The sequence below is a fragment of the Bacillus rossius genome, chromosome 6 (assembly GCF_032445375.1).
Source record: "Bacillus rossius redtenbacheri isolate Brsri chromosome 6, Brsri_v3, whole genome shotgun sequence".
NCBI classification, from domain to species: domain Eukaryota; kingdom Metazoa; phylum Arthropoda; class Insecta; order Phasmatodea; family Bacillidae; genus Bacillus; species Bacillus rossius.
In genome coordinates this window covers 33,765,351-33,787,065 of record NC_086334.1, presented here as the reverse complement: position 1 = coordinate 33,787,065, position 21,715 = coordinate 33,765,351, and the positions used below count along the sequence as shown (strand labels likewise).

The window sequence follows — 21,715 nt, the reverse complement described above, 5'->3', positions numbered from 1 at the left end:
AGCAGGGAATAAATTCTGTTCTGGGAATTCACACGAGCAGTGTGCAGTGTGTGTGTGTGTGTGTGTGTCTGTGTGCACTCCTTTCTCCCGCGCGATGTGCGAGTGTGGGAGAGGAGGTTTTCAGCGTTGTCAGAGGGTTGGGAGGGGGAGTGTAAAGATAGGGGCTGCCGGGCCGTCGCACAACCCTTCTGAGGAATTCATGAGCCACCGACCATCCCTCCGGGTGGAAGGGGGTGGAGGAGGGGGGCACAAAAGCGCACGCCGAAATTAGCGTCCCGCGTCAGGCCCCGGATTCCTTGCCCTCCCCTTCCACGTCTGTGCCAAGACCTCGGGGCGAATGCACCCGGGCGCCTGCAGATACGCCGCTGGGGAACGTCGCAAGGCTCCATCGAAACTCGTCTAATAAATATTGTAACTGTTTCCCCAGCGCCAATTTCTACGTCCCACCGCGCTACCTAATGATTTTCCAGAGTTAAGACACAGAATTGAAGAGGCTATCGCTTCCATTACACAGGACGTGTTAACCAAAGTGTGGGAAGAACTGTACTTTAGGTTGGATGTGTGCAGTGCAGCTAAAGATTAAAATATTATACATTTGTAAGGGGAAAAAAACCAGCTAATTTTACCTTCAATTTTATATATGATTTGTTGCAAATAGTCTCAATTAAACTGTTAAAATATATATCATTGAAACTGGGAAATTCTTTTACGGAAATTATTTGCGCAAAATTTGCGGTAGCGTGAAATATTTCGATGTACTTTTATACAAATTTTTAAGGTTGGCGATGGTTCCGGGGTGTGCAGAACCACGAACCAGGGTAGAAATTTCCCGGAAGTAGCAACACGGTAGCGATATGAAATCTTTCTTCGAAATGTACCTGTAAAAAGGGAGGGAGAGCAAATGGCCGCGAATGTGCCGGAAGAGTTGGGGGGGGGGGGGGAACAAGTTTCAGTAATTTGCGAGGGTTGGCGTTTTGCGGATCATGGGGGGGGGGGGGGGTTTGGTAAAGGAGGAAAAGGGGGTTGGGTTGTTGTCCTGGTAATCCACACAGCGCCCAGGTGAGTTGCGCGAGCGTGCGTGTTCGGGTCCATTGCAGCATCTGCCCTCCCCCCTCCCCTCCTCACACAAACCAAGCGGACCCAGGACTCCCTGGGTGGATTACTGCTACCCCCCTCCTCTCCTCCACCCCAATTACAGAGCACTCGTTACGCCCAACCCCTGTGTGGTACCCACCGCCTGTGTTATTTTGTGTTGGTCGGAAAGGGCAGGGGGGGGGGGGGAAAGAGACTCGACTACCTGCGCGGCTGCCGAATTTAAATATTCACCGCGGGGGCCCCCGATCCCTCGCCCGCTACGCAGCCGTGAATATTTATACATATTGGCCTCGATGCCTCAAGGGACAGTGCGTGGCGCAGCGCTGCCGGCCAGTTCGTTTCACTTGACCGGTTACCCACTCGCTCGCCTCGCCTGTCGGAACTGAACTTCAACATACAACACCGTCGTGAATTAATTTTTTTCACGAAATTTAAAATAAAAAAAATCATTAAACTAAATTATTAAAAATAAATATGGGTGCGTGCACTTACGTACGCGCGTTTGAAATTATACCTATTCGGCTTAATGAAAAAAACTAACTTTAATTTGGCATGCAAATAATTAATAGAATAAAATAAATAAAGGATTCCAGTGATATTATAAATACGGTAGGTAAAGTTAAACAAATTAAATTAAAAGTTTAAATAAATACTCAGAATTTAATATTCATATACACACGTGTATAAAATTATTTATATAATTTATTAAAACAATATATACATTTTAATTAATAATGAGTAGGCCTAACAATATAATGCTGAATGTTTATTCTAATTTATTAATGTTGATTATTTAATAAATAATTCAATAATAATTTATAAAGCAATTAAACTTTACTTGCGGTAACATAACGTAACTTATATAAATACACTTGACAATTTTATAAACACAATTTCTATTACTGATATTCACAAAGAATAAATGTTCTTAATGATATGGACCAATTTTCAACATAAATATTTTAAAGCACATATATAATTTTGATTTATATATAGCCTTTCTTTTCATCCTGAAACAATTTCGTGGCATGGTGTGCGCGCATCGCAAAAATACACTCTCATGTCCGAAAGTTGCAATGCTGTAGTTTTCATCAAAATCGTTTAAGCTGTTTTCAAGAAAAAAAATTACATGTACAGGATTTTTTTATGTTAAAAATATTTAGCTGCTTTTGACAAACATTTATGCGCTGAACTTTGTAATTGAAAAAAATAAGCACAATCCATCGATTTACAGGTTTTTTTGTATACTGTAACCGTGTTGCTAATAATGCCATAAATACCATTATGTACACCCACATTATGCTGCACAATTAGCAATGAATCTTAGTTAACGGCATATCGATATTTATTTTTTCGCAACATAGAATAGTATCTATATGGGAAAAGTAGCAACGTTTCATTGTGCTATAATTTTTTTACATCTCTTAACACGTTGTTACCGCTGCTCTCACTTACCTATTAAAATCTGATAGGTTTGCTATTTCACAGCCCATCTCTAATCATGACCATCATTATCAGTGCGGGAATCATGCGTCAACGTAACCGAGCACGAGCAGTCAGTTAACAGAAACTACAGCACCAGATGTTACGGTTGCTGCATCTGAGTCACGTGTGGCGAGATGCGATCGATATAATCACTCTGCTAATTGAAGGGCTTAATTACTCCAGCATTAACCTATTAGCAGCCGCGACTGATCAACCGACTATCCGCCGCACCGGCAGCTGCCAGTAAGTGCAGGACGTGGCGAGGGGAAATCACGCTGTAAGAAACAACAGCAAAATACCAAACTTGCAACGAACAATGCACCTGAAATAAACAAAGTTCGTTTCTTGGTACGACACTGTAAAAGGAACAGAAATATTCATGTCAAGCTACACATATTTGTACATTTGTACATTTACATGGAAAAAAAAAACCTGTATCACTGCAAAATAGATTTCGCTGTAATACTAGACTCGAATTCTTACCAGAGAATTTATGGTTTTTTTTTTCAGTGCCTCCAATAATTAATGTTATTCGTAAATCGTTCCCTTAATATCTTTCCACTATTAACTTTGCACATAATAAGCATAATGCAACAAAATAAAGTCAAATAGTTGAATATTCAATTGTCTTTTCCATGGTTTGAAAAATTATACTTAAGTGAAACATAAACTAACTTATAAAATTATGCGCCAGGTTTCTTAAGAAATACTCAGTACTATCTCGAAAAAAGTATTTAATACATGAAAAATAACCATAGCTGTACAAAGTTACAACATCTTTCTTGTAGTATTCCAATTTATTTCTTGGCAACTGGTTTCCAAAGAGTCTGTTGTAGAAGCACAGGAAACTTGGTCTTCGTAGAAAAAAAAAAGCCAATTCCAAATTATGAGTTCTGAGCTCTGTTGTGAACAGAGTAGACATGCACGTGGAAAGGAAGAAGATCGTGTTTGCTCTGGACTCGACAAGTATCTCAGAGCTACGTTAATCCTCTGATATAAGATGTGTGAGTAATTGCTACAAGTATGTGTGAATGTAAATTCAGTATCCGTTGATTTTCGAATATATTAGTAAATGACAAAGACAAATGGATAAAAGGTGACCAGTATCTACTATTTGTAGTTTTGCTTCGAAAAACTTTAACAGAGTGGTGATACGTCAAGATAGGTGAACTTATGTTACACTTCTACACTGTAAAACGTTTTTAGTAAATTTATCATGTTAACTAATGTATGTAATTTACAATGGGTAAAGTTATTTTCCATTAATTCACGGTATATATTTTAAGGGAAAAAAATTATTTATCATATTGTTATTGACAACATTTATTACTATTGTTATATGCCTTTTTTTGCATCAGTTACAAGAATAGACTGTTTCACAGGATTTAAAACACTCAAAAAATCTAGATTATGTGTGTGAACTACTAATGACTTTATATCTAGGTGCAATATTTTAAAATAATATCTCTATTCAAAAACATAAATATATATTAATCGTTTTAAATACTAAATTTGTTAATACTATAAATGAATGTTAAGTAAAATAAAATACTAATTCTTTCACAAAATACTTCATTTCCAATTATAAGTTTATTTAATTAATATATATTTTCATGAGCTATCAGAGAAAAGCAACAAGCCGTACATAAATATTAGAATAAACCCATCTTCAGTTAAATAATCCAACAATAGATTCACAAATCATTTGCTTTTATTTTTTTTAATGTAGCACAATCATAGGAATGAATTGTGAAAGCATGACGGATTCCAAAGTGTTCCGTGTTGAGGGATAGTGCAAAGAAGGGTAGGGCAAATAGCCGTGGCTTGCCAATTGCAGCTGCGTCATGGTATCCACCGACCGCCATTTGGAAGGTCACAAATTGAAGGAAGGTGAACGCAAAACGTGTTAAGTATTCTTAAGTTAAAAACGTATACCATATCGGACTTAGCTGGGGAAGAATCCGTAATGACCAAACAATAGTAATAAATGCGCCAGCAACCCTGAAAATGGATGGTGTGCAAATAATGAAATTTATAAATATGTAAATACAGTTTTAAAAAATTCGATTTTTTTCTATTTTTTTCTATGATATAATTTTTAAATTTTTTTATAGCCAAATTGATATTATGACAAGGGAAAATTATTATCTTTCCATCACATTTATACAGGTTCCAGTTTGTAGCGGCCAGAAAGAACCACTACTATCTCGCGCGGAAGAATACAACTATAACAATAATTTCACCAGCTGACAAATATTGACTTGAAAAGGTGTCCAAAGCTATATCCTATTGATATGCAAATAAATAAAATAATTTAAAAAAAATTTTTTTTTATAGGCCCATTTAATTTATTTGATTAGTTATTATAAATGTATTGACGGTATCCGTGATTTCATCCTGTGCTTTAATAAACGATTTTAGGTTAAACATTCAGAAATTCGAACTATGCACTACAGCTAGGCTGACCCTAAACCTTCTAAAGTTACGCACTGTACAGAGACGTCCTACTGGGCTGCTAACGGTCCAAGCCAGGGTGACTGGCCCGTCTTTCTTTTCTCCTAGCAAATATGAAAGCTGTATCTCAAGGCTATTCGTACATTAAATTTTAACATATTTTCTTCAAACACCATACAAATAAAAATCCTGATTCAAGAGATCCATGTACCAATGTATAAATGTCACAAATATCAAAATCCAAACAGATCACAAAATAACTCTGCCCAAAAGCCATGAAATCTGACTGCGGGGGCGGAGCTTACGTTTTAAAGAGAGAGTGTCCTAAAAGTGAACATTAAAGGTGCACAAGATTGTAAACAGTAATGACAATTCTAACTAGTAAACAATAAAAATGGCACAAGTTTCAGTGTTTATAATTTTCTATGAAGAGTCTAATTCTGTACTAAAAATTATTTAGTTTATACAGTTATCTACTCAAATAAGAGCATATATATAATATATACATGCGGGTGGAAACTAATTTTATAGTTTCTTTTCTAACCCTGCAATTAATATTTAAAAATAATAGCCTTAGCATGACGCGCGCGAAAGAATGTTCAGTAAAGTGTCAAGTTAAAAATTAAACAAAAAGAAATAATAACAGTTATCGTATTAACCACACTACACATTTAAATACACAAGATTTTGTGTTCTCCCAAATATCAGCTTCATGGTGACATGGCTTTTTCGTATAAATTACATCACAAAATTGTAGCATGAATTCTTTTTCCAGTCTTATGCCTAATTAAGGAAATGAATTATAAAATAAAAATCTTATGTGCCTCTTAAAAGCATACTATACTAAACTAAATATGTTCGTGCTCACTCGAATTGTTCAAGAAAGATATCAATAAAACATGACCGTTCTTGTAACTAGAGACACGATTACTTAATGGATTCATTACGTATAAAAGTAGACCTGGAGCACAAAGACATCTGCTTCACGCTTATGACTTGTCCACAAAGACTTCGACCCGGCCTTTACGACCCTGGGCCAATCATGAACAAGAAGAATAAGTAGTTACCCAATCGCGTGCGACTCGACAAAAGGATGTGATAATGTCACACAACAAAGAGCGTTCTAAAAAGGGCTTGATCACACAGAATGTTCGTAAATTGCGGGACAAAAATTTCATGGGTGGCAGAGAATATCAAAGCAAGCCATTTTTGCTGAGAAAAAAAAAGATCCCGGAAACGCAACCCTGCAAAGTCACAGGCACGAACAGAAGCGCGCAAATTTGAATTTAATTCGTATCAGAGCACTACTCCGTTGGCTGAGACGACGCGCGTGTTATTCACACGCACGAGCAAACAGCAGTCTGGTTAACAGCAGCCTTCTTGGTAAGAAACTCACTTTGTCTTTGGTTTAGTCCGTATGAATGTCTCTCTGTTGTGAAAGCGCCCTTGGATAAGAGGGCATGTTCCACTTTCCGGGTCATTATTTAATAGTATATTTACGTTTAACACAGTTCATAAAAAATGTACATATATACGTACGAGTGTTATTCGCAAAGAAAACTCCATTTGACCATTAAGAAAACAAACTCTTGAGAAAAGGTTTATAATGACATTTTTAGTTTACTACATATCTAATTTACTTTTTAACATATCGCCATCCAGTTCCAAACATTTTTTTCCGTGACGCTGCGCCAGTTTCTTTAACCCCTCTGCATAGAAGTTCACCGCCTGCGAACGGAATGGACGCCTTGGCCATATGCATTATGGACTGTGACCAGTGCCACTGGTCACGCAAATAAAACAACTGTTCACGTTAATTTTTAAGTTAAGTTTTATAATAATTTATTTTATGTATTTGGCAAGATTTCATTTAATGGTATTATTGTTCTTTGAGATTATCGGGTTGGCAACATGATCGTCGTACTAACGAGAACATTCTATAGACTCGGAGATTTTAATGTATAATTTTTTAGTAAAGTTTAAGTTATTTTTTTAATGGTACCTGTTTAAAGTATTATTTTATATTTACTTTTCCATGGGCAGCATATATATACATAGTGGAGCATGCCTAAAGAAGTGTGAGAAATGAAAGACTGGAACTATTTTCTTTGGCGCACGACAGTGGCGCGCTACGGCGGACAAGCAGCGGACAGGTGGAGAGAAGTCACTCTTGGCTCGGGCGGTCGCAAAGCAAGAGATCGCATTAAAAAAAAATGTCATGCAAAATATTAACGACATGACGTGTGTAAATCGGAGTGTGCTGTACGTTTAACCGGGTGTTTATCGTAAGGATGGTGATTACTGAAAAGTGTCGCTGTGAAACTTTTAAAGACGTAAATATGTTTTTCCGCAAAATGCACCACGCGGCGATTGCGAGTGGTGTGCAAATTTACACTGAATTTGTCAGCGGGCTGCAGTTTGTAAATTTTTGCACCAAGTTCCCGATACACAGCAAGCCAGGTGTTTCTACTGCTACGAGAAAATTCTGTGTAGCAGCCAGGCAGCTCGGTGCTTGGAACCTGCAGTGGTAAAATTGCGTGTCGCAGTTTTACGCCCATACGCATCACCGGCGCGCCGGCCAGCGATTTTCCATGTAAGTAACCAGCTGACGGAACTTTAGTGACGGCGATTTCAAGAAATAATATTACGTGGAGCACGTGGTTTAACGATCACCGGTCTGTCAGTACATTCGGAAACGTGATGTCCGCGCTGCAAACTTTTATATGCAAGTTACAATTTTTTAGCTGCGTTTAGATTTGTTTGCAAGGAATAGTAGGAAAAAAGTCATACATAACTATTGTAAATATATATTTTTTTATAAAAACTTAAAATCAAAATATCTACATGTATTTGGTAAAAGTAAAAAAAAAAGTTAGAATTTTTTTATATTTCTTTGTAATTTTAATACAGGCAGGTTGAGAACTTGAATACCCATGTTCGGGCGGTATTTTCTTTTGTATGCCGAAGCGAAAAAACCGTAAAAGCACCAATATATAATACCTTTAACATTTTTATTTGCGTCATTGCAGCTGTTACTATTGCTAGGTCCTTCTTAAACTTGCTGCTGCTGTTGTTTAAGGCTCACGATCTCAAAATATGGATAGCAGTCCAGATATTTGCGGAGTTGAGTTGAAAATATTTTGTAACGAATTTCTTTTACAATGTTTGAGCCTCCACGGAAATAATAAGACTACTCCTGGTAAGACGTGGGGACTGTCACTGTGTCATCCCAACGGGAGACAGTTACAGGATTTCAAATACGCAATGCGTGTGGCCTAAGTACAGGCGCATATTAACAAGTTCCGGAAAACGTTTAAACAATCTCCGTACTCGAGTCAAAAAATTGTGGCTATTGTATTTTTTTTTGTGACGAAGAGGGAGTCATTTTTGTTGATTTGCTACAACCTGAGTAAAAGATTACAACAAAATTTACAAAAATTACGATTATCAAATGGTTTAATTTCCAGGTAGCGAACTTACATGCAGCGTTGCGAAAATTGCTTGGAACGGAATGGCGATTATGTAAAAATGTGAAGTATAAATGTAGTAAACTAAAATTGTTAATAAAAACATTTTCTCGTGAGCTTATTATTTTTGATGACCAAACGGAACTTACTTTACGAATATCCCTCGCATATATACAGTGCATGCTTTTGTATAATTTGCTTGCGAGTTTGAATTTTTTTACATCTTTTTGAGTATGGATAAAGAGAACCAAATGGAACAAATAACTGAAAATTTTTGAATTTATAGGCAATGCCTGTGGCTTCTGGGTGGTATGGTTTTAAATTCTTCCATAAAGTTTTATTCAATTTTATTTAGCCTTTTAAAATCCACAGTGTTTGCAGGCCTGGACTTTCCTACGTCATACTATTACGCAAATATAAGATCTATCCAATAGGCACAATCATTGCAAATTCATAAAAACCTGTCTGAAACCAAAATGTAACAAAATGTGACTGTAAAATGTGTAAGGGTAGCCAAATTAATCTAAAATAATCCCGACCGGGTAGTTAAAATCTTTAGTTCAATTATTTAGTATAGTAAATTATTACTAAGTTTATTGTTAAGCCCTAAAAGACTGTCTTTTCTTTATCATTTAAACTAAAATATGTAAACTTAGCATAAAACTACTGTATATAATTTTCTCCCTGTGACTACCAGGAAAAAAAAACAGTAAGACTATAAAATAAAAGATGAAATCATTAAAACAACGCCCAATCCCTGTTAAGTAACAAATTTCAATGCATTTTAGCGGACGTTTGGCAGCCATCGATACATTTACTGCGCCAAATATCCTACAGATAGCAGCACTATATTTTGAACTAAATGGTGTAATTTTACTGTTCTCGATTACTTTTTAAAAGTAACAACCGTTTGTTTTTATGATCATTAAAGTGTACAAAATGTATTCAAGAATAGTTTTGCCATCATTAAGTCTCATTGGCACACCAAAACGCTTGTTAACGTCTCCCAATGATCTAAAAAAATTACTATAGAGTTAATGGTGAAAGATGCGGTTCAGCCATCTGGACGAAATCAACGAAAAAAAGTGAGCTCTGCGCATGCGCGAAATTTAGGCAACAGAACGGCAAAGGGTAGGGGACTGGCCGTGTCCCATCGTGCACTAGAGATGTGGTTAGGCAGCTGGTGTAGAATATTCAACAACTAAACCCCTTTTTTTTTTTTTTGTGTGTTGGAATACCTGCCCTAGTCTCTCGCTCGCCAAGGCCAGTTCCCCGCCGGTTCTTGCACGGGCGCTCGAGGCCGCGTCTGTGCGCGTCTGTGCGCGTCTGTGCGCGTCTGTGCGCGTCTGTGCGGGACTTCGCCGGGACAGGCGCGCGGCGTGGATTACCTCCAGGTTCCCCGAGGATTATTCCCGCGCGCCGTCGCGTCGCCTGCAAGGAGGACTCCGGGAGGAGAGACGGGCGAATGCGATGCCGCGAGCTGAGAAGGACAGGACGTCTTCCCAACGAATAATTCACCTGGAGTAGACGCAGAGTTCTCCGAAATTTCACGCAACTGATGAATCATCGGATAAACTGAGCCGTATTTAAACTTCCGAGTTCCCTTTTTTAAGGTGAACACATCCGCAGAAGGAATAAGAGTGTGTTTTGCACAGGAGTCTTGACAAGTTTTTCAATGTTCTGCTAGTACACCAAGATTATTTTCGTAGGTTCATGTTCGAAGTCAATAAACTTCTCACGCGAAAAATTACGAAGGTAACCGTAAATTGACGAAGATCCCTGGATAATTTTTAACCTGCGTTGTTAGTAAATTTGAGGTGAAAATTTGCAACAGTGTGCTTTTCACTCAACCCCCGAAATGTCCCGGAACATATCCGCAGTTCGCCGCTCCCTCTTGCAATTTTAAAAATGCGCCATTTTTTCCCGACATTTTACACAATTTTAACGATTTATAAGTGCGTTGAATGTTTCTGACCTAACCAATTTTTCATTTCAGTTACGATCACGTAGGTACACTTGCAAATACCACCCTATCTGAAAACAAAATTGAGAACGAATATTTGCAAGAATTTCACCAACGTAACAGACATAAACTAACCTAACTTTTACTTGTAAAAAATAAAAATTGTGTGTGCATTTATTGTATTTATTTGACATAAATAAATATATCATAAAGCCAACCTCAAATGGAAGAAATAGTGCATCTTTCATTATATATAAAGAGAAATAACAAAGGGATAAATATCACTGACGTCATGTATTTCTAGCATTTTTTTTTCTCGGTCTCTACATTATAAGTGATCCTGAGGAAAACTAGATTACAGAAATTGTGCTCGCGCGGTTTTACTGTTGTAGATATAGGCGCCAGCAGTTGGAGCCGCACCCTCGACGCGCCTGAAGAAACATGGCTTCAATAACGTCGAAAACCCGAAGGTGCACGGAAAGGGGGATTGTTTCGGGCGCGTGAACGGTGGGTTTCCCGAGAAGGCGACGAGCCCGCAGAGGGATCCGAGGACGCCAACCGTCCTTCGTTAGCGCCTCCTTGTGCCTCGCGGCAGCCTCGCGATGGTTGGTCCGCCGCTTCACGCACCCGGAATCAAATTACGAGCGGACCGAAGCTCCGGCGGTGACAGCGCTGCGTTCAGGATGCCGCGCCGCGCAGAAATGACGCCGGGGATTCGTTCCGTTTGTTCGCGCGACGATGCGGGAGGAGGGCTGAAGGCGCGGAGATGAAATTACGTCGGGGCGAAAAAAAAAGTTTTAAGTTTTTTTTTTGGCACGTTAACAGTTCCGGAAAGCGTCGAGCAAGACCGGGCGAGGAGTGGCGCTGTGGTAACACACCGACCTCGCACTCGGGAGGATCCCAGTTACATACATCACGACGACAGTTTTTTCATGTGTAACATCATAGCTCTCGGTAAACGGCGTTTGGTAGGCGTAATTTCGTGGATGGAATGGAAATCTATTGAATTGTTAGAAAAAATAAATAAATATGTTTTTTTTTTTACTGGTTATGCCATCCTAAACATGTATTGTAATATCAATGGTAACATTTTATAATTTGATTCTGATGTGTTTACCAATATTTTTTTACAACAGATTATAATTTTCAGAAATTTATTTTATAAACTTTGAAGTATTCTGATTGGCAGATCGAAAGTAAAAAAAAAATAGCTTTTATTTAATTCCGGTAATTTAATTTATGTAACTTTTCTCATCTTGCAAAATAATACAAACAAATAATCGTAGTATAATAAAATAAAACGAAATGTGTGCCTGTACCTTAGACACGTTAAAAGTTAAACTTCACTAACTAGTTGCAGTTCTACGTCAGCCAACCAACGGCATCAAAGATATTTAAATTTTTCTTTGGTTTTCTAAAGCATCACGAATGCGGCACTATCTTTTAAGAAAAATTTTCAAACTAAAAAATTGCAGTCCAGTGGCTATATATTAAAATCAATTTAACCTGAAACATTTTAAAACACATATTGTAACTCTAAGTATATGAGTAATTAATTTTTTTTTTTATTTGGACTACAGATATCATCAGTCTGTAAATACTTCCTACAAACTAGAAATTATTTTGAAAACACGCGTTTTAGCAGTTTTTCACTGTTCTGGAATGACAGGTGAAAAAACAGAACTACTCGTTCGCTGTCAGCACATCCTTGAGGGGTGTCTCGAGGGGGGGGGGCGTCCTTCAGGGGCGTAGGAACCAGGGGGGGGGGGCAGGGGGGACGTGTCCCCCTGAACTTTTTGGGTGAAGGGGACTGTTTCCCCCAACTTTCTAGACCGTGATATTTTTATTTTATAATATTAATTCTGCCCAACTTTATTTGTAATTTCTTCACTCTCAAATTTTATCTTAAGGAAACAATAATAATTTTAACATCGATGTATCCAATGGTTAGATACAAAAACTGCTTAAAATCGCGCTATTTTGCACTTTTAAAATCAAAATTTTCCGGTGGAGGACCCCCGGACCCCCCCCCCCCCCCCCCCCGTCTTAGTAAGAGGGGAATGGGTTTACATGACATCAAAATCATTATTTGTCCCCCCCCCCCAACTTTATGAACACAGCTACGCCAATGGGGGTCCTCGTGAGGACGTGTCGCTGCAGTCGGGGGAGTGAATCGACCCTCGCTCACCGTCCGGTTGCCGAGGTTGTGCACGCGGCAGTTGAGGCGGGCCGTCTTGCCGACGAGCGCCGTGGTGTTGCGCGAGGCGGCGGGGTCGAAGTGCGGCCCGCGCAGGCTGGACGCCGACACCCCGGGGTCGTCCTCCTCGGAGCTGGCCCCGCTGCCTTCCTCCGGCCAGGCGCGACCTGCGCCAGAGCGGTCCGTCCGTCAGCTCGCTCCAGTCCACGGAACAAGGCACAGCAAGGAGTGCGACTCTTACAGTGGGAACTGAAACCATGTTTCGCGCGACATGTGTCGCTATCTGTTGGGCGGGGCCCCATAACTACCAGCAAATAAAAAATCTGAATATAGGTTCTCATACAAATGTTTTTTTTTTTAATGGGGGTCCGCCCCGCCAAAAATTAGCTCTTTATCATAAAAAAAAAGAGAATACAAATAGAAAAACATGGAAGAAAACATCTGATACACTTACATTAAGGTATTTACAATTAAAAATACATACATTTTTGTCCCTTCCAAACGTTTTTTTTTTTTTTGGTTATATTAAGTTATCTTCTTGGCGGCGCAAAATCTAATTTAATCGATACGAAAATACTTATTTCTGTTTTGTAATAAACCGTCATGTAATAAATAAAGGAGTAGGAGGTGCAAAAATTCATTGTATTACACACCACAAAATTAGTGGCTACCTAAATAGAGTGAATTAAAACTGGTTTGTTTGCTTGATAATAGCTTGTACATTACTTCTCCTAATAAATTAATGTAGTTATGTCGGCAATATATTGTGAAAACTACTATCTGGCAGACGGGCCCATAACTACTTCAAAAAACTAGGTCTCAGTCTCGGCAATTAGAGTTTCTCCCCCATGGCTCCAGTCCACACTGCTCCACCAGACACACCCAGCGGCAACATTACATTATTACCCATTACAATCCCTTGGACATGAGCCACTGCAGTGCACATGCCAAAATTCCCGAAAACACCGCAAAATTTTTCCCATGGGAAACCTAAAGTGTTCGTCAATGTTGTCCATAGAATAATATGTTCGTCTCCCATCGTTGTGCTCGTATATTTGCTGCGTTGTCCAGGTTTTGTTGTCCGTTCTGAATTTACTGTTATTGTTTGAAACTGTCTCGTCGTCGTTAGCCCAGTGTGAAATTTTTTTTTTTTCCTTCCACGGTTTTCCTTGTGCTGTCTGATATTTTGTGTTTTGAATATGTTATTCTGTACTGTCGTCGTTGTGTTGTCCATATGTTTAACATAAGCTGATTTAGGCTTGTTTTAAGTGATATTAGTTGATCACATTGTTTAGTTCTTATTTTTGCATTTATGAATTTTTTCCCATGACAAACAAAGCAAAACTGCAGTAGCATGTGTCCAAGAAATTGTATTGCATTAATCGTTTAAAGAATGTAATAAATATCACATGAACAAACAAATTAAATATATACACGGGGTTCTTTCAAATATAAACAGTAATTGGGTTCATTCGACTGCAGTAGTGAGGTGAGCGGCGCAGTGGCGGGAGAGCGGGGAGGGGACAGGCAGCACACGGCCCTCACACTCACGTCCATGTCAGTGTCGCTGAGGCAGCACCAGCGTCAGTTGCACAGCGCGTTGTTATTAGTTTTCTCGCCAACGAAGGTGTGAAACCGAGTGAAATTCTGAAGAGACTCCAAGCACAGATGGGTGATGCTACTCTTGAGCGAAAACCCAAGTGTTAAATTGGAAGCAGAACTTTCGCGAAGTGGTCGTGGTAAAGTGGAAAAATTCAAAGCCGTAAACGGCATCCGGCGACCAGCCTCAATGAAGACAATATTCAGGCCGCGCGGGAGCTTGTGGAAGGTCCGCTGAAGGAGACGTCGGGAGAGGAAAGATTTGAAGACGACCCTGCGGTCGAACAGTACGTGCGCAATTGGCTACTGGGGCAGCCATCTTATTTTCTTCATGAATTGATCAAAAAGCCTCCTATCCGACGGAGAAGATGTATTTCTCTTGAAGGAAAAATATGTAAAAAAAAAGGCATTTTTAATATTGTATTTTAATAAATGAATCTTTATCAAAATACCTGTTTGTATTTAAATGACCCTCGTATTATATTATATAGTGTGAAACATGATTAAAAATTCCAAATGGGTGTTGTGGCGCAAGTCCACGACACTTTTTGGAGATCCCGTCTCATTTACCCTCTGGGAAAAACAAAAATTTACATAATACACCCTACCTGAATATTCATCGTTGTTTTAATTTCTTCTCCATTGAAATTTTATCATGAAAACAAGTAAAAGTATGGTTTTAACGTTGTGGAAGTTATTTTTTAGAGTCTAAAATTACAGCGCGTCTCCGAAATACTTGTATACCTATACGTTGCTACCTATACGTATCAGTAACGCTAGGACTCTTGCGTTATCATAAATTCAAATTTCAATTTAACTTTGTTTTTCACAGAGATGCAACAAAAAATTTGTGCTGAATTTCCAAAGCTGCAATGAAAGTTATTAACTTAAATATTGTTTAAAATGGTTTCCCATGGATCCCATGATGTCTCTCCTACAATTGAAATGTTGTAAATTACTCATAAAAGGTAAAGATTAGATTATATGACGTGTAACGTGTTGCAAATTTGAACATTCTGGAAAGTAGTACCAATGGTCAACGTCAGGAGCGCTAATCTGTAGGATTCACATACGGGGCCTGCGAAAATTTTGAACGTGGAGTTAACCGACATAAGTCATCTCTGGATAAGGTGCCTGTATGCTGTTCATATTTGGGTCTTTATACATGCAATGAACAGAAATCTTCAAATATATACTGAAAGTTTTCCATAAAACACAGCTTTGACGTTTACATTTATCAACCTCGTTTCACATTCACGATTTCTGCAAGCGCAAGGTGACCCCTTCAGTGAGAAGTTTCTTAACTCCGAGGGGGAGGGGAGCCTGTTCTCCCCTCCCCTCGAGATCTGAGCCCGTGGTCTAAGACGTAACATTCTGCCATTGTTGTTCTTCTGTCAACAGCGTTTGCTAAACAACTTGATGCGGTCGTCACAGCGTTTGTAACAAAACATCGTGTGTTGCTGTCAAGTGAAAGTTTGGGAAATTGGTACCCCTGGCACTAGTCTCGGTAACTGTAGAACTCTAGAGGAGCCGCGTAACAAGGATCCAGCGAAAGCAAGACCCAGCATCTGCACTGTTAAAAATTTTCACCGTAAAATTACGAGAAACTTCTTTCTTCTTAGGTGTAAATAGCGATTTAATATTTATATTTTCAATCAAACGATTCACGTAAAAATGAATGATATTTATAAAGTTAACTGTACAAATCAATGACGTTTTTCCACGCGAATAAATACATTGCAGATAATATAAATAAAATTGTAGCGTTAACCGTTAGCCGTTACGAAAATTGAGGAGCAGACAAACACAAGCAGCGTTACGAGAATTCCGTGGCATCACTGCTGCGACATTTCTACCTCTCCCCTGCCGTCTCCCCTTACGACCGTTACAACTAGCCGCCGATTCATCATATTGACATCCGGGGCAGTAAGCGTGGGCGAGGCCAGAAACCGAAGTTTCTACAACTCGCTAAGTGCATAGTAAATCAGGTGCACCCCACACTGGTGAAGAATCATTTGAATCGACGGCGGGGGTGCTTGTCTTGTGGGATAAGTTTGGCACACGGGCCTGTGTGTGCGCTGGTAGGTTGTGTAATGCTATAAAAGTTACGTGTACCTAATTCGGCGGGGGAGTGAAGCTCCCCACCAGTTAGATCGGCTAACTGGCGTGATGTATAGTGTCGTGTTGGTGTGCATTAGAGGCTTGACTGTGAGCAGTAATTTCAAGTGACCTAGTTAAACTCGGGTGTGGCGTGTAGTGTAATACAACTAGCATATGGCACGATACGCTTTGTACCTACCCCTTCCCTTTGTCGTCTTCTCATTCGGCCGCTAGCGCATGCGTTTGAGTGGCGTCTCCGCTTGACGCACTCTCCCCTTCTACCGGTTCCCCCGCTACGTCCCTTACTGTTGTTCCCCTCACGCGATCAGAATTTTTTCGAAAATTCTCGAAAATTTTATCCCCCATCAGCAAAGAAGTTTCATTTCAGAACAGAACTTCGGCAGTTGAAATACAGTTTTGCTTCTACGAACACGCAGTTATCTGAATCTGCGAAGAACTTTCGTTTGTTCGAGGTGAATTCTTCGTTGGGAAGTGTGGTGTGCAGTTGTGCACTGAGAGAAAGGTTTGTTTGCCACAACTAAATATTTGTTTATATATGGCGAAATATATATATATATATATTTTAATTTAAACAAATATTTTGTAGTAGGAAAGATTCTGCTTCACCCAACAAAATTATTTTGTCAACTCAATTGTATATTTGGTTGGGTGTAACAAATTATTTTTGTTTACTTAACGAGTTTGGTTAAACTAACAAAATATTTTGTTCCACCAAGTTGAATATATGTTTCGCAATATATAAACAAACATTTGTTTTGATTCAAACAAACCTTTTTCTCTGTGTGGTGTGTTTCTCTAACGATGCGCGCAAGAAGAGACGGAGGAAGAATCAGCGGCGGGGAAAGTGGTGGAGGGGAGAGGGCTGGGAGGGGACAAGAGCCCCCGGAGCGCTCGACGAACCACGGTCGGCGTCTACGCGCGCGGCCCGGGGGCCGGCGAGGGGACTCCGGGGGGGAGGAGGGGGGTCGTTCGATACTCCGGGCGGCTCCCGGAGCGACTCCGGCGTCCCGCGGGACACCCCGGAGCCGCGCCGGTCTGGACGGATCTCCCTGGCGCCTGGGCCGGTGGCTTCCTGGCTGGCCCAGTCACCTCCATCCGAGCTCCTCCACAGATTTCCACGGTTATTTCATTTACAAACCATCGTTTGTACTACCTGACAACACAAGTAATTTTTTTTTCAATGTATGTGTGGACTAAAAAGAAAACAAAACGTATAAAACTAGGATTATCTAAACAAGAATATGTACAGTAAGATACCAACTATATAATGTTCGCAGGCTTTCTTCACGACCATCGTCGGAAGTAGCTTGGCTTTCTGGGTTGTAGCCGTGTCCTTGGCGAATAATTTAATCGACGTTTCGGTCGACATTGCAGTCGCCATCATCAGTGAGCAATTACCTAGTAGTAAGTAACTGCTCCCTGATGATGGCGACTGAAATGTCGACCGAAGCGTCGGTGAATTATTCGTCAAGGACACGGCTACAACCCAGAAGCCAAGCTACTACCAGCTATATGAAGAAGTTACTAGTCAGTAAAAAAAAGGTTTTTGAAACTTTTAAGTTAGCATTATTCGATGTTATGATAAATAAGAACTGAATATTAAATATAAACCTATATATATTACTGCAGACTATTGGAAGATTGATGTAGCATGCATGAAAGAGGCTAGCACCAAGCTGACCTAACTCAACGTTAATTCAAGCTTTGAGGTTAGCATGAGCCAAAGATGCGAGCTTGTAACGGCAAGCTTGCAGCAAGCTGGCTGCTTGGATGCTAGTAGTATTGGTACAGGCTTGGTTAAATCTTGCAGACTTGTGATCAAGGGAGCCTCCAGGATACATTTAACTTTTCTGAGGGTAAAATGTTGTAGTGGATTGAACTTGGAGCGTAGTCAACTCAGACCGAGCTGGGAGTGAATAATCGGTGTTTCTAAGTTAAGTTTGCGAAGTATTTTTTTTTTTTTACAAAGTTTAACTTCGCGTGGAGGTTCGAGCTCTTAAAGCAGGGAAGCTAAGGGTTACGCTAGCTCGAGCATCAACTGCCTCTTCGCCTCTAAGTGCTAGGCACCGAACTAGCGTGCAGTTGTAAAGACTGCATATTGTTTTAAACAGTAATTTTGTTCATTTTTTTAACGTTTACTTTTGAAATTTGACCTCATTAAGGCAGATATCGAAAAACAAGAGAATTTTAAAGACCATAACATAGTATATATTGTCAGTTTTATTACAGTTGTAGTCATTTCCAAAAGTTAATTTAATTCACAGGGGAGACTATATGTAGCAGCCAATCACTATTAACTTCTGGAATTCCACTAAATTATTGACTGTTCTTTAAATAAGGCCATTTTTTACAATTAAGCAGTAGAATATTCTTATTGCCTACTCTGTTAAAATGTTTCACCTTAAATTTGTAAAAAGCGCTGGTTACAGGGATCTTCATAAGATTACGGTTATGTTCGTAAAACTACGGGTTCTAAGCTTACTAACTTTGAACTTAAATCCACAAGAATAAAATAGATTTATTAGAAAAAAAAACATTTATAACTTATTAAAACTACTGCAAATACTCGATTTGTTTACCCTGTTTATAGCGAAAAACTGAATTCGGAAGTTGAAATACGCGTAGTTTCTACAAATATTAGGTTATCTGAAATCAAAGAGAGCTCTTCGTTTGATTTAGGTATGATCTTTAAAATGCCTGAATTTATCCATCGACTGGAAAAATATAAAATCAATATTGCGGCAATAATTGAGACACACCTGCAACCGACAGATCGGCCTACTAGCCTTAATGATATACTTACTCTACAGGCGCGATAGGAATAACATGGGAGGATGCTTGACCATAGATGTGACCAAGAGTATTAAACACCAGGAATGCCAGCTCCCCCAGTTTCCTAACCTTGAAGAAATTGGCATAAACCTAGGACCAATAGTCAAGTAAAACTAATCTCAATGGGGGACGCACCACAACGCCGAAATGCCAAATTGACCACAACGCCGACAGCTAGAAAACTGCTGTGTACCACAACGCCGAATTACCACAACACCGAAATACACTAACGCCGAAAAATGTAATTGCAGGACTGCCACAAAGGTTAGGTTAGGTGAGACTAGGTTAGGTTAGACTAGGTTAAGTTAGGCTAGGTTAGGTTAGGCTAGGCTAGGTTAGGCTAGGTTAGGCTAGGCTAGGATAGGCTAGGTTAAGTTATGTTAGGTAATGTTAGGTTTGATTGTGGTATTTCGGCGTTAAGGTACATTTAAGAAACACACACAAATTCATTCAGTTGTTATTTCGGTGTTGTGGTACACATCAGTTTTCTAGCTGTCGGCGTTGTGGTCAATTTTGACATTCGGCATTATGGTATTTCGGCGTTGTGGAAACGACCCATCTCAATGCACGTCCCACCATCAGGCAGGTCCTTTGACGAGGCCGACCTGGACGCTCTGTATCATGACGGCACTTCTGTTCCGGCTGTATAAGACCTAAATGCCAAACATCTGCAGTGGATCTGCAGGCGCTCGACAGCAAATTGTAGGTTTTCTTGCTTTTTAAACACCAATTAAATAATAAAATTTGCCAGGTACATGCTTCCTCGGAGCCCACACTCGATGCCGGTAAATTAATGCTAGACATCCTTGACATTGCAATTAATAAGCGAGTTAACACGGGATTTCGAGGTGGTACGTGACACGTCATCAGACCACAGCCAACCGCCATTTTGGGTTATGATTTCACGGCAGACATTTTTGGTGTCGAATTTCTTCGAAATTTTCAAAAATTATCAAAAATCCTCAAAATTGCTCATTTTTAGGGGAAAATACCCCTTTTGAAGACTAATTTCCCTTTTTATTCCCCAAAAATACCAGAGGTTTAATTGTCCTCATTAGGCTTAAATTCACCATTTACAAGCCTCCAATAAGCCTATGGAGGGGAGCTTTGATCTTGGCTTGACCTCGTCCTCCATCGTATCCCTGTGATGATATCGTATAATACCAAGTTGAACTTTCATGTAAATGTGCTTTTTTTGTCGAATGTGCTCCCAAGTGTGCTTCCTTCTTTTTGAAAAATCGGGAAAAATTTTAAAATTCATAAATAATTTAATTAAATTATTTTTAATGTAACAGTACATTTCGTAATTTTGAAATTCATCCGATGCATTAAACCTCCGTAAATTTTTAAGCAATAAAATCGGGACAGATTCAAAAATGTATAAAAAAATTACTCAATTAAATTTTGATAGTAAAAATAAAACATTTACTGGGTTTTAACCCAGCGAGTTAATTCGATTAAAAATGTGATGGATCCTTCCTCCACGGAAACTACCGACAGACTGACCTACAACCATTAATTACAAGGAATATATTAAATCAGCCTTCTCGAACACACTGCAAACTGCTTTCCAGCCGAGCAACCATCCCTGTGACCGGCGATTCACTGCACACTTGTTTAGGGAATTGCGTGTTAAATTACATCAGGCAGTTGTTGCAGAACCATGCCCAACTCAAGCACCAGCAATTAAAAGGGTAATTAAACAAACAAAGCACAGAAAATCCCCAGGGAACGACAGCATTCAAGCTGTCGTTCTCAAACAAATTCCAGACGAAGCCCCGGAATACTTAGTTGCGTGTATCAGTGTAATGCTAACATTACACTGCTTCCAATCTCAATGTAAAGAAGCCAATGTCACACTTTTCTACAAACCAGGGGAAAAAACAAAAAAAAAACTACTGCAAAACTATAGGTCAATTAGCCTACTGAATACACTCTATAAAGTAGCCAAGTGTATACTACTACGACACTGACTGAACAGTCACGTACGAAAGAACAATATCCTGCCTGATGAGCAGTTTGGTTTACGCGTTGCTCACTCCACGGTACAACATCTCGTTTGCCTTACAGAGGAAGTAACAAGCGCGTTTAATGTGCAGGATTATGTTGTGGCTACATTCCTGGACGTATACAAAGCTTTTGACAGAGTCTTTCATGCAAGCTACCCTGACTGCCATGTAAAGCCAGTTACCTATTAGCTAGCTAATAGAACAATTAGAGTCACTTTAAAAGGCTCTAAATCAGACGTGCAGGAATGCCACGAGGCTGCATCCTAGGCCCTGTACTATTTAATATTTACGGAAGCGACATGTCTAAGCCAGAGCATCGTCCTTGTAAAGCTAGGCTGCTATGAGGACGACAATATTGTGCAGTATGTCACATAACCAACAATTAGCCACTGACCGCCTGCAGCTAGCGCTCAGAGCATTGCATAAGTGTTGCACGACATTGCGAATAAAGATAAACACTACAAAATCAGGGGCAGTGGTGTTTACTCGTAGA

The 21,715-nt window shown here is 39.6% G+C and overlaps 1 protein-coding gene across 1 annotated transcript in view; it reads right to left on the bottom strand.

Annotated features, from left to right (window-relative positions):
* The window catches only part of LOC134533423 (zwei Ig domain protein zig-8-like), a 64,200-nt gene extending 44,364 nt beyond the window's left edge, over positions 1–19,836 (bottom strand). Inside the window, exons 1-3 of the mRNA XM_063370945.1 lie at positions 19,819–19,836; positions 17,282–17,453; positions 12,653–12,828 (exon numbers count right to left, since the gene is read on the bottom strand). Of these exons, the coding sequence (XP_063227015.1) occupies positions 12,653–12,828; positions 17,282–17,453; positions 19,819–19,836 (366 nt within the window). The remainder of the gene's footprint in view (positions 1–12,652; positions 12,829–17,281; positions 17,454–19,818) is intronic.
* Between the last annotated feature and the right edge of the window lie 1,879 nt (positions 19,837–21,715).